We start from the raw sequence: 12,296 nt of genomic DNA on the forward strand, positions 1-12,296 counted from the left end.
TGCTCTATTTTGTAAATGTAGCTGTACCCTTAGGCATGCATTTCTATGCCTCTGGGAAAATAGGTTGCTTTTACAAAAATGACTTGAATTTTCTTTAATTCTTATAGGCAATAGCTTTCCAACTAGATCATAAATTCACACTATTTAGGATAAACCCATAGGTCTTTAGCACAGTGTAGGTAGAGTAAATGTTTGTTGATTTAATTTTAATTCACATGCACGGAGAATTGGACAGTCATAAACAAAAATTTATCTTATGACAGTAACCATTCTTCCATTAATATTTGATCCATTTTATTACCTGACATCTTAATTGTACTGATTAGGATCATAGTAACATTTTGTAAATAAAGTGTGCTTAATATTTCAGAAGTGCCTTCCTGTACTGCTTCTGGATTATGGTATTATGATGTATGGCTTCTGCCAATTAATTTTAATTACCTTCCAAATTTCTGATATTAGGTATTGTCTCTAGGGATGTTTCCCGCAATCCTTAGTTAGTTCTTTGCTTTATAGTTGAGGTATTGTTATATAGAAGTCTTCTCTTAAATAAGAAATTTCACTTATTTTATTTTGTATGAGGATTAGTAAAGAAGAATGAAAGGTAAAATTTGTCATAAGTTATTCTTCTAATACTCCCTGGATACAGGTGTCTTAAATTAATCATATAACTCTAGAATTTGGAAAAATGTGAACCTTTCAACAAATCTTTTGAAAATATCACTCTATTTTGATCATATATATTTTTGTTTCTAATAGAAAATATCATTTTATTGCCTGACAACTTGGTCATTAAAAAAAAACTGATTTGTTTGTATCAAAGGTTTTAAAAATTATTTCTTTTAGTTTTTTGCTTTACTTTACATAGCAATGGAGAAACATTAAACTGATATTATGTCATGTATTCTTAAGTGGAGATTATTTCTTCATCTGAATTTTGTAGGAAATTCTCTGATTTTCTCCCCCTAGATATTTCCTTTCTGTTTTAATATAATATCTGCATTTCAGGTGATGCAAAAACTTTTTGGAGGGAGCTAGAAGAGGATGGAAAAGTGGACTTGATATTTGAGCATGTACAGAATGTTCTGTTGTCACTCAAACAAAAGATCAAAGATGGGTCAGCAACAAATCAAGGTATGAAGGAAGAGTTTACTTTCAAGAACAGTTGAATGAAGGATCTGAATTGACTGATTGCCCAGTGTGGCCTGTTGGTGTTCCAGTTATAATGAAACTTATGCCTAATGCCACTGGAGAAAAACAAAATAATTTCTTATGTTTATCGTTTTTGTTTTGGTCGTCCATTCACTTTTAACACGTTGTGGGCATTTGGGGATATGAGGACAAGGTACTTACTCTTGAAACTACTGGGCTTTTATCTTTACATTGTCATTTAAAACAACCTTACCTGGTGGTCCTTTAGAAGAAAAGCTCAAAAGTCTATACTAGGCTTGCGCAGTGCATTTATCCAGTGTATGGATTACCTTTATAACTGTCTAGATTTGTCCCCAATATTAGTATTCTTTTATTGTTCTGAAACTTTGTTCCATCTTGAACTATTTGTTTTCTTTGCTGATTTAGGGATTCTCTTTATGCTTTTACTACTTGTTATGTTTAATCAAGAATTGAAAAGTCCTTCACATTCCTGTCCCAGACCTCCACCCCCTTCTCTTTTTTTTTTCATCACAGAATATATCCAAGCCATGACCCTAGTGAATGAAGCAGTTACAACAAGTAACACTTTTCTATTGATAAAGGGTATGTATATTTGATTTTAACACCTACTCTTACATGATTTAGGTATTTTCTCAGCATGTGTCAAGCCAGCCAGCTTTAATGTGGTATGTTAACTAAAGACAACAAGAAATAGGATATTAGATCTACTTTACTGTGTTCATATAACTTATGACTTGCTTTATGAAATGAAGACTACTACAAATTCAGTTCCCACCAATAGTTCTTCTATCCACCACCTTCCTTTTACTTTCTCCTCAAATGCAATAATAATATATAATACCATCTTTTAATAGGAAAAATATAATTGTCCCTGTAGGTTTATGGGTCCAGTTTTTTTGGTGTTTACTGTGTTTGCATACACGTGATTTCAAAACTATGTCATTTTTCTAACACTTACTAACTTGATGTCAAAGGGAGTTGGCCTATATTAAAGTAATTCTAGGAGAATAGAGAATATATATCTCTATATGACAAAATAATATCTATGAAGCTTTTTCTTCCATTGTGAATTTATTCAAGAGTTAACAGATATAAAGGAAATGTAAGCTATTGAACAGATTTTAATTAAAACTGCAAATTGTCAGCAAAATTCCAAACATTTTAAATTCAATCAAAATACTTATTGTACACCAACCATCTGCAGTGGACTATGCAAAATTCTGGGCTATAGAAACAGAATGAAACTTTTTCTGCCGTATACACTGAGGGGATACAACATAGACACAAATCATTTTTCTTTGTAACTTCGGTCTAATATTGTTATGAATATGTGGTCAAGCTTCACTAAAATGTTTAAAGGGCACTTTTTTTGACTACCAAGTCCTTATAAATTATTTCCTTATAAAATGCAGATGACTACAAATCCTAAAATAACCAGAGAATTAAAATGTTTCTAACTATAGTACTCCCCTGAGGTTAGGTACCAATCACCACCACCTTTCATAATAATGTTTTGTAGCAAGCTGTTGCAAGCAAGTATCCTCCATAAACTTAATGAAGACCGGCTGGTTTTTTAATACCACCAGACAGACACTCACTCTGAAATGTAGGAGACAAGGAGAGGTAGGTGCAACCTCACTCACTGATAGAAGGAACAGCTTTGTTTCCTTGAAACAAAAATTGTACAACTTTTCTTAAAAGATGAAAATGTTAAAATTTACTTTTTTAAAATTAAATGCAAATGTCATTAAATCCTTATTGTTAGTCTAAGAGGTATATGTTTTCTAGTTTAGAAAAACCTTTTTAAAATAAATTATGATCTTCCCCAATTTATTTCTCCATTAGTAAATAATTGTTCTTTTGAGATTCAGAGGGACTAATGACTTGCTATATATGACCTTGACGTTACAATAATTTATCAGAAATAGAACTCAGCACTCTCTAGGCTGGGTCTAAAGCCCTGATTATTTCTTACAATATAGCTCACTAGCCTATAATTACATAAATGTAATCTGTGCCTTGTCCTATAAAAGTGAATTAAAAGACTGTTTTTTTTTAAAAGAAAACATTGCGCCCTCCCCCATCCTATTTAATTATTAACTGAAAAGCCAGAAGGTTTAAAATTATTTCCATTTCTGACAGCTTATCTGCAAATCTTGTTTTACTCAAATATATAAAAAATACATTTTCAAGTGTCCTGTAGAGAAATTAATGTGGAAAAAAATGCGTTCTCGTTTATAGACATGCAATTCTGGCTGCTTTAATTATTCACTGGTACCTCTGCAGTTCCCTTATTTTAAATTGATTTTCTTCTGTTTAATCAGATTTCTTGTGCTTTGGGGGATTCCTATAATATAATTTTATTAATAATTTTGATCATAATAATTATAACTGATGTAGGGCTTTTTAGGTTTACAAAGCACTTTCTTTGCTCACAGGATTACTGGAAAGGCAATCTAGAGGAAGGAATGCTGGCGGTGGAATCAGAAGAGACCTGATTTTGAACCCTGGCCCCAGGACTTACTAGTCATGGGTCCATGAGCAAATGGTGTTAACTTCTGTGAGCCTCAGTTTTCTCATCTGTAAAGTAAGGACAATACCTATAGTACCCATTTCACAGAGTTACTGTGAAGATTAAATGAGATGATCTGTGTTTAAGTGCTTTGTAAACCTTAAAGCATTATTTACATTTTTGTGTATACATACACACACACATAATTAGAAAGGGATATGCTAAGATTTATGACTTCATTGGTATTTTAAAAAAAAAAAACTGTCTCTACCAATGTACATTGGCAATTTAGAATATTAGACAGTTGCCTGGGTCACTGGGTTAAATGATTCATCTAGGGCCACAGAGCCAAGATATGTCATGGGCAGAACATGATGCCAGTTCTCCCTGACTCCAAAACCACTTCTTTGTTCACTATCATGCTGCTTCATATACAGAGTGTATATCTTGCTATTCCTTTATCCACTTGACCTTTCTGTATGATTAATCTGTACCAAAGAATCAGTGTAACATAATTATATATGTTGGGTTGAGGATATTTTAATTTTGAAGGGCCATTGACTTTAAAAGAAATATCAGGTCAAATCCACACACACATAAAAATGAATTTAATTTTTTCTACAAGAATATGAAATAAGTGAACTGAATAACATTCCTTCCATTACTTAAATGGTATGGTACTATGAAATATAACACATCCCTTTAAAAATTAACATAGAACATATAAATAAGAAATGCAATAGATAATGAATATAAGTAAAAAATGAAGACATGCAAGGGAAAGATACAGGAAAAAAAAAAAAGCAGACCTTAGGAGATTCAGTGATGGATACTTAAAAAGATAAACACATTTTAAGAAAGAGAAAGATGCACAAAGAGTAGTGTAGACATTTCAGAAGCATCATTCCATGATGGGAACTTTTATGATGTTGTAGCTAAAGCAGTTAATGTTTATATTGTGATTTTACAACTGTAAGAATGAAAAGGATATATACTTAGCCCTAGTAATTGTTCCATAATATACATGGGATGAAATTAAGCATAAAATCAGATTTAAGCTCATCATATTTTTCTACTGTCTGCTTTTCTTTTCTAATAGTTAATTTTGGGGGGGCCTAATCTTAAAGTCTTTCTTGAGTTGTACATTTCAGGATACTCAGTAGGGATTGCAATGAAATTTTTTTTTATGTTGGCATGATTTTTATTCACATTTAAATTCTTTACATAGATGAGGATATAACTGACAGAGAAAATGAGCAAGACGACAAGACAGGTGTTTTACCTCCTGCATCACATGAAGAATCCAATTCAGAAGACTCCTTGATTTTGTATGTATATATATCAGTTTGTATGGTTAACGAATGTTTTATGTCTCAAAAAAGGCATTGTTTTAAATTGAAATTGGGGTTGATTTTTTTTTTTTTTACCAGAAGAAACTTTAAAAGATAGCACTTGAAAATTATATATGGCAAGTGCTAGTCATGGCATTTTGATAAATTAAGCATAATTTCTCTTTGTTTTTTCATTTTTTTATATTTATTTTAATAGCACAGTGAATATTGTTAAAATGGTCATCTCTGGGTTGTGATTGAGAAGTTATTTTTTCCTTTGTTCTTTCTTATAAAATGAGAGTAAGAAAAGAATCTTAAGATTAGTAGTCTCTGGGCAGGTCAAGGAAATCATTTCAAATTGCTAAGCACTTTCTGAGGTAAGAGGAAGGGAAGAGTGCAGGGTAGAAATTTGGTTCAGGCCATTAGTGTACAGTCAGGCAGCGAGTGAATCTAAGCTCTGATAGTCAAGAGAGATTTCTGTATAACATTTTGGCAGTAGAACACATGTTCTTGCATTTTTTTCAGGAAAAAAAAGAAGCTATAAAGTTGTTGGTGAGGGCCAGTTTTGAGTGTGGAAGTATATTTTATTTTAAAAATATAAAATAAATATTCAGATATCTCAGCTTTATTTGAAAAAAAAATGAAGCCTATCAAAATAATTTCTAAGAAAAACCCTAGGTTTTGATGATTTTCTAATTACTTAACCAAACATTAAGTAGGTTATAAAAAGTTTTACCCAATTCTTTCTTTCCTGTGAGTAGAGAGCAGCCAGAGGGTAAGAAGCTTTCTGTGTCTTAGCTTCCTCTATGAGATTAAAAGAGAGTCATAGGATTCTTCATAAAGAAGAGGACAGAAAGGTCATCTACTAGCCCAGGCTCCAAGATTCCCTTCAACAACCTTCCTTACAGGTGGTCATGCAGCTTCACTGTGAATCATTTTCTGTGATGAGGAGTACATGATGTTGAAGTACATTCCATTATTAAACAGTTCTTCCTCATTATTAATTTCTGCTTGATTTTAGTCCTATATCTGCTCCCTAGAACAACTATTAACTCCCTCTTTTGCATGTAATCTTAAAGTGTCTTAAGGCAGCTTCCTTGTCTGGCCTTAATCTTTTCTTCTTGAGATTAAACATATTTGATTCTTGGCTGCATCCTCATATGAGATCATTTTCACACTCCTCACCATTCTAGGTGTCCTTTGTGTCGTCTTCTGAGGGTTATTGTCCTTCTTACCATGTAGCACACAACATATAACAGAGCTTACTAACTACAGGCTGACCTACCTAGAATAGATTGGAACTTTTCTCTTATTCTTCAAGCTACTATACTTCAGTTAATATCATCGAAGTCAAATTATCATTATTTTAGCAGCCTCACTATACTGTTAGCTCATTTTGTGATGATAGTAAATGAAACCATCTAGGCCTTTATCAAATGTACTTCTGTCAGGCCAGGTCTCCTCCATTCTGTATTTACACAATTGATTTTTTTTTTAACCTAAATGTAAGACTTTGCTTATTCCCGTTAGAATCATAGATCTGGAGGTCAAAGGGACCTTAGACTTGACAAATAAGGAAACTGAGGCTGAGAGATTTGATATCTTACCCAAGGTCACACAGCTTATAACTGAAGCAGGATTCAAATCCAGGATTCAAGTTTGCTGACTGTAAAGTTCATTGCTCCAAGCTTATGTCATATTGTCTTCATTAAATATCATCTTATTGTCCCAGCCTGTTACTGTAAGCATATAAAATATAAGATATTTTTTGGACTTAAGTGAGCAACCAGAAGCTATATGGACTCTCAGGGCTCCCTGTATGTAGAAGCAGGTATGATAGATGTTACCTAGAACAGAACTGTCTCAGCTTTTAGGCTTGATAGTTGTAGCCTTGGTTGCTATGGCTTGTAAAAGTAGTTTTGTTCTTGTAGTTCATTCCTTGCTTTTTGGTTTTCTATGAAAGATAATTGAGTTTCTAAAAGTTGGGCTTATCTCTCACATGTGCTATCTTCACATTAACAATAATAATTAAAATGGTGTTTGATGTAAAACCAGAAAAATATGAGCTCATATCTTACACTTAGTTTCTAAATGACTGTATTCTAGCATTCTCTAGTTTTCTATTTTTGTGGCTATTTATATCACTTGCTTGGGATTACAAATTTACTTTTAACATTTTTCCTTACTCAGCAAAATAACATGCTAAGCTTTTGTTTAATTATGGTTATCTCTTACCCTTTCCCTACATTTCAAGTTTGAGTTTGTTGGAAAGATCCCTGTGTAATCAGTCTAATTTCTTTGTTTGGTACCCTTTATTTCTTATTTGGGATTATAATTTAGTCAAATTTTTTTCATTTTTTTCATGTTACTATTCTTATATTCCCATTTGGAGCCTTTGGACTTGGGATCATTAGTTTTCCTAGAATCTAGGATATGTTTCTGACAAGGCCAAGATTTCCTTTCATTTGGCATACATTCTAAGGTAACAATTACATTTTTTTTCCTAAGGTTCCCATCATTTTACATCATCTGTCGTCTTTATTGGTGAGAATTATTGCAAATTGCAATCCCCTGTTTGCTGCCTCTCCTTTCTGAGAGATGAAATTGTTAGGGAGGCAAGTCAGGCATTTTTGAATGCTCTGCTTTTAGTAAAATGAGAGTTCTAGAGTGGAGTAATATTGGCTTAAAGGTAAGTTCTTTTTAAAAAAACTAAACTTCATTTTTTAAAGGAAAAGTTCCCTGATTTAACTGTTTTCATGAAATAGCATTTTTAAAAAGCTAGACATTAGTATTTGATACATAAAATTAGGTATTGTAAGACAAAAGAGTTTTGATAGTTTTATATGGTCATATGGAATCTACAGCAAAGTAGGTGGTTGTCTCTAGTTGGCCCATTCATTATTTGAATATCAGTGTTGGGATGAAAACTAAAAACACATTGTTAATTTTTTTCTGATGAAGAAGCAAAATGTTTCTTTTGTTTATTCTGTTAATTTGTAACTTCACAAGTAACTCTTCTTGCTTCTATAAGTTATTCTTAATTTTTCTGATAAGCTTTCAGCTTTTTGCCAGGCACCTTCATTTGTGTTGTGGAAAGAATGCAAGGTTTGGATGCAGAGGACTTATATTCAAGTAATGGCTCTGCTACATACTACCTATATCACCTTGGATAGGTCCCTTTGTAAAAGCAAAGTGGTGGCAGGGATGTGGAGTAACATGAGTGTGGACTATTGAGTTTAGAATCAGAAAAGCCTGGGTCAGATTCTGCCTCCAGCATTTGCTAGCTGTCTGTGCCTCACTTATGATGTTAAATTTTATGTCCTTTCCAGCTTTAAATCTGTGACCTATCCCTTTTCTGAACTGTATCTGTCAATGAAGGATAGATTAAATTATTTCTCATTTTTGTTCTTATAATCAAGTTAAGAATTTGATATCTCTATTCATGTTGATGTCAAAAGCAAGACAGAAGTCAAGATCAAAAGTTTTTTGACTAAAACCCCAAGTTTTTCCAAACTCCTAGATCAATGATAGCATGCAAAAAATTGAATTTAATTCTTTGTCCTTAAAGAAGCTAGTAGCATTTGAACTCAGGTCTTCCTGATTCCAGGATGGACTGGACTTGCTATCCACTTCTCCATCTAGCTGCCCCTGGAAGAAATACTTTTGTTACATGACTATTGTACATATTATTGATGTGGCTGATGTATTAAATGATGTGGTGGTTGTAGTTACGAAATGTGTTATTTAGGAGAGCATTAAATGTTGGGGTTCCGTCATATGAAGAATTCACAATAGCCATTTTTTTGGCAAAAGACAGATTTATTTAGAAGAGGTTTCCCATAGAACAATTATATTCCATCATAATGACATAACACAATTTGTTCAGCCTTTCCCCAATTGATGGTTAATCCCCTCAGTTTCCAAATTTTTGCCTTGAGAAGAGAGCAACTATAAATAGTTTTATACATATAAATCTTTTTCCTTTTTTAAAAACCTCTTTTGGGATTCATGCCTAGTAATGATATTGTTAGGTCAAAGGATAAGCATGATTTTATAGCTCTTTCGGCATAGTTATCTTTTTGTCTTTTTGATTATCTTTTGATAATTTATCAATCGGGAAATGGCTTTTTAAAAAAATAAATTTGTGCAAATTAAGACAACACACCTGTCAGATTGGCTAAGATGACAGGAACAAATAACGATGAATGTTGGAGGGACTGTGGGAAAACTGGGACACTGATGCATTGTTGGTGGAGTTGTGAAAGAATCCAATCATTCTGGAGAGCAATCTGGAATTATGCCCAAAAAGTTATCAAAATGTTCATACCCTTTGACCCAGCAGTGCTACTACTGGGCTTATATCCCAAGGAAATACTAAAAAAGGGAAAGGGATCTGTATGTGCCAAAATGTTTGTGGCAACCCTTTTCATAGTGGCTAGAAACTAGAAAATGAATGGATGTCCATCAATTGGAGAATGGTTGGGTAAATTAAGGTATATGAATGTTATGGAATATTATTGTTCTGTAAGAAATGACCAACAGGAGAAATACAGAGAGGCTTGGAGAGACTTACATCAACTGATGCTGAGTGAAACGAGCAGAACTAGGGAATCATTATACACTTCAACAATGATACTGTATAAAGACGTATTCAGATGGAAGTGGATATCTTCAACATAAAGAAGAGCTAATCCAATTCTAATTGATCAATGATGGACAGAATCAGCTACACCCAGAGAAGAAACACTGGGAAATGAGTGTAAACTGTGAGCATTGTTTTTTTTTTGTTTGTTTGTTTGTTTTGTTTTTCTTCCCAGATTATTTTTACCTTTTGAATACAATCCTTCCTTTACAACAACAACAACAAAATTCGGTTCTGCACATATATATTGTACCTAGGATATTCTATAAGATATTTAATATGTATGGGAATGCCTGCCATCTAGGGGAGAGGGTGGAGGGAAGGAGAGGAAAAATTTGGAACAGAAGGGAGTACAAGGAATAATGTTAAAAAAAAAAATTACCTATGCTTATGTACTGTCAAAGAAAATGTTATAATTATAAAAATTCAAAAAAAAAAAGAAAAAATTAATAAATAAATTTGGCTCAGTTCTCTATTCATTTGAGAACTGAGGCCTTCATCAGAGAAACTTGCTTCAAAGTTCTTTTTCCAATTATTATTACTAGCTATTTCTCCTGTTTATTCATTCTCTCTTTCCTTTCACCCTGACCCTCCTCAAAAGTGTTTTGCTATTGACCATCCCCTCCCTCAGTATTTTTCTCTCTTCTATCACACTTTCCTCTTTCCAAATCCCCTTCCCCTTCTACTCTCAGGGTAAGATAGAGTTCTATACCCACATTGAGTGTGTATGTTCCATCTTCTTTGAGCCAGTTCTGATGAGAGTAAAATAAACTCACTCCCCCTTGCTTTCCCTCTATTATAAAAGCTTTTTCTTGCTCCTTTTTATGTTAGGTAATTTATAGTATTCCATTTTTTCTTTTCCCATTTTTCCAGTTCATTCCTCTCTCTTGACTTTTATTTTTTTAAATATTATCCCTTCATATTCAACTCACATTTGTACCCTCTCTCTATATATTTCTCCTCATTGCCGTAATAATGAGAAAATTCTTGTGAGTTACAAGTATCATTCTCCCCTGTAGGAATGTAAACAGATATGAGTTATTAAGACCCTTATGTTTTCCCTTTCTATTCAGCTCTGGTCTTTAAATCACAAATGTTCGAGTCCTCTATTTCATTGAATTTTCACCTTTTCTCCTAAAGGATTATGCTTGCTTTGCTGGATAGGTGGTTCTTGGTTGTAATCCTAGCAATATTGCTCTCCTTAATGTCATATTCAAAGTCCTTTGATCCTTTAAGGTAGAAGCTATTAAATCTTCTATTATTAATTCTGTCTATGGTTCCATTGTACTTGAATTGTTTCTTCCTGGATGCTTGCAATATTTTCTCCCTTGACCCGGAAGTACTGGAATTTGGCTATATTTTCTAGAAGTTTTCATTTTGTGATCTTCAAGTGATGATCAGTAGATTCTTTTGATTACTATTTTCCCCTTCATTCTAAAATATTAGGACAGTTTTTCTTGATATTTTCTTGAAAGATGATATCCAGGTTCTTTTTATCATGGCTTTCAGATAGATCAATAATTTAAAAATTATTTCTCCTAGATTAATTTTCCAGGTCAGTTGTTTTTCCATTGACATATTTTACATTGTTTTCTTTTTTTTTTATTCTTTTGGTTTTGTTTTGTTGTTTATTAATTTCTTATAGTTATTAGCTTCCATTTGTTCAATTCTAATTTTTAAGGAATTATTTTCTTCAGTGATCTTTTGTACTTCCTTTCCCATTTGGCCAGTTTTGCTTTTTCTTCTCATTAACATTTTGTATATTCTTTTGCACCAATCTCAATTCTCTTCCTAATTTTTCCTCCCACCTTACTTGATTTTCAAAACCCCTTTTGATCTTTTCTTTGGCCTACGACCAATTCTTATTTTTCTTGGAGGCTTTGGATATAGGAGCTTTAACTTTGTTATCTTCTTTTGATTGTGTGTTTTGACCTTCTTTGTCACCACAGCAACTTTTTGTGGTCAGAATCTTTTTCTGTTGTCTGTTATTTTGTTATTTCCTAGCCTATTATTTGGCTTTGGGAGAACTTTGTAGGAGTGACATTATACAAAGAATGAAGGTGCAAAGGGAAATGTCTTATAGAAAGAAGAGCTTGTAGACCAGTTTGGCTGGAACATAAAGAGCAGTGTCAAATCAATTAGGAATAGTAGGCTGGAACCAGATTATGAAGGACTTTTAAAAGCCATTTTTAGGTGTTGATATTTTATCCTAACAAATTAAAGAGCCACTGAAGGTTATTTATGCTTTAGGATGATCAGTTTGGTCACTGAAAAATAGACTGAAAAGAAAAAATATTAAAGGCAGGAACATCAAAAAAGGAGGCTGCTGAAATACTACAGTGAAGAAGTGGTAAGAGCCTAGACTGGGCTTCTTTTTTGAGAGAGAAGCAGACAGGAGCAAGAGATGTTTGAGAGATCAAATCATCAATCCTTTGCAACTGAATATGCACATAAGGAAGAATAAAAACTTCAGAATGGCTCCAAGATTGTAAACATGATCAACTTGAAGAGTGGTGGTACTCTCAGTAGAAATATGGAAGTTAGAAAGGGGAGTCACGGTTTGGGGAAAGAATGAGTTCTATTGTGGACATGCTGAATATGACCTGTGCGTAGCAGTTCTTTTTAGAGGTACATGGCA

At 33.2% G+C, this 12,296-nt stretch overlaps 1 protein-coding gene across 1 annotated transcript in view; it reads left to right on the forward strand.

The window, feature by feature from the left end:
* LOC141562414 (histone-lysine N-methyltransferase SETDB2-like) overlaps window positions 1-12,296 on the forward strand; it is a 106,059-nt gene that overhangs the window by 19,318 nt on the left and 74,445 nt on the right. Inside the window, exons 4-9 of the mRNA XM_074302456.1 lie at window positions 1,009-1,134; window positions 1,687-1,755; window positions 2,693-2,796; window positions 3,612-3,650; window positions 4,185-4,191; window positions 4,914-5,013. Coding sequence (XP_074158557.1) covers window positions 1,009-1,134; window positions 1,687-1,755; window positions 2,693-2,796; window positions 3,612-3,650; window positions 4,185-4,191; window positions 4,914-5,013 — 445 coding nt within the window. The remainder of the gene's footprint in view (window positions 1-1,008; window positions 1,135-1,686; window positions 1,756-2,692; window positions 2,797-3,611; window positions 3,651-4,184; window positions 4,192-4,913; window positions 5,014-12,296) is intronic.

Source organism: Sminthopsis crassicaudata, chromosome 3 (assembly GCF_048593235.1).
Source record: "Sminthopsis crassicaudata isolate SCR6 chromosome 3, ASM4859323v1, whole genome shotgun sequence".
In the NCBI taxonomy this organism is placed as follows: domain Eukaryota; kingdom Metazoa; phylum Chordata; class Mammalia; order Dasyuromorphia; family Dasyuridae; genus Sminthopsis; species Sminthopsis crassicaudata.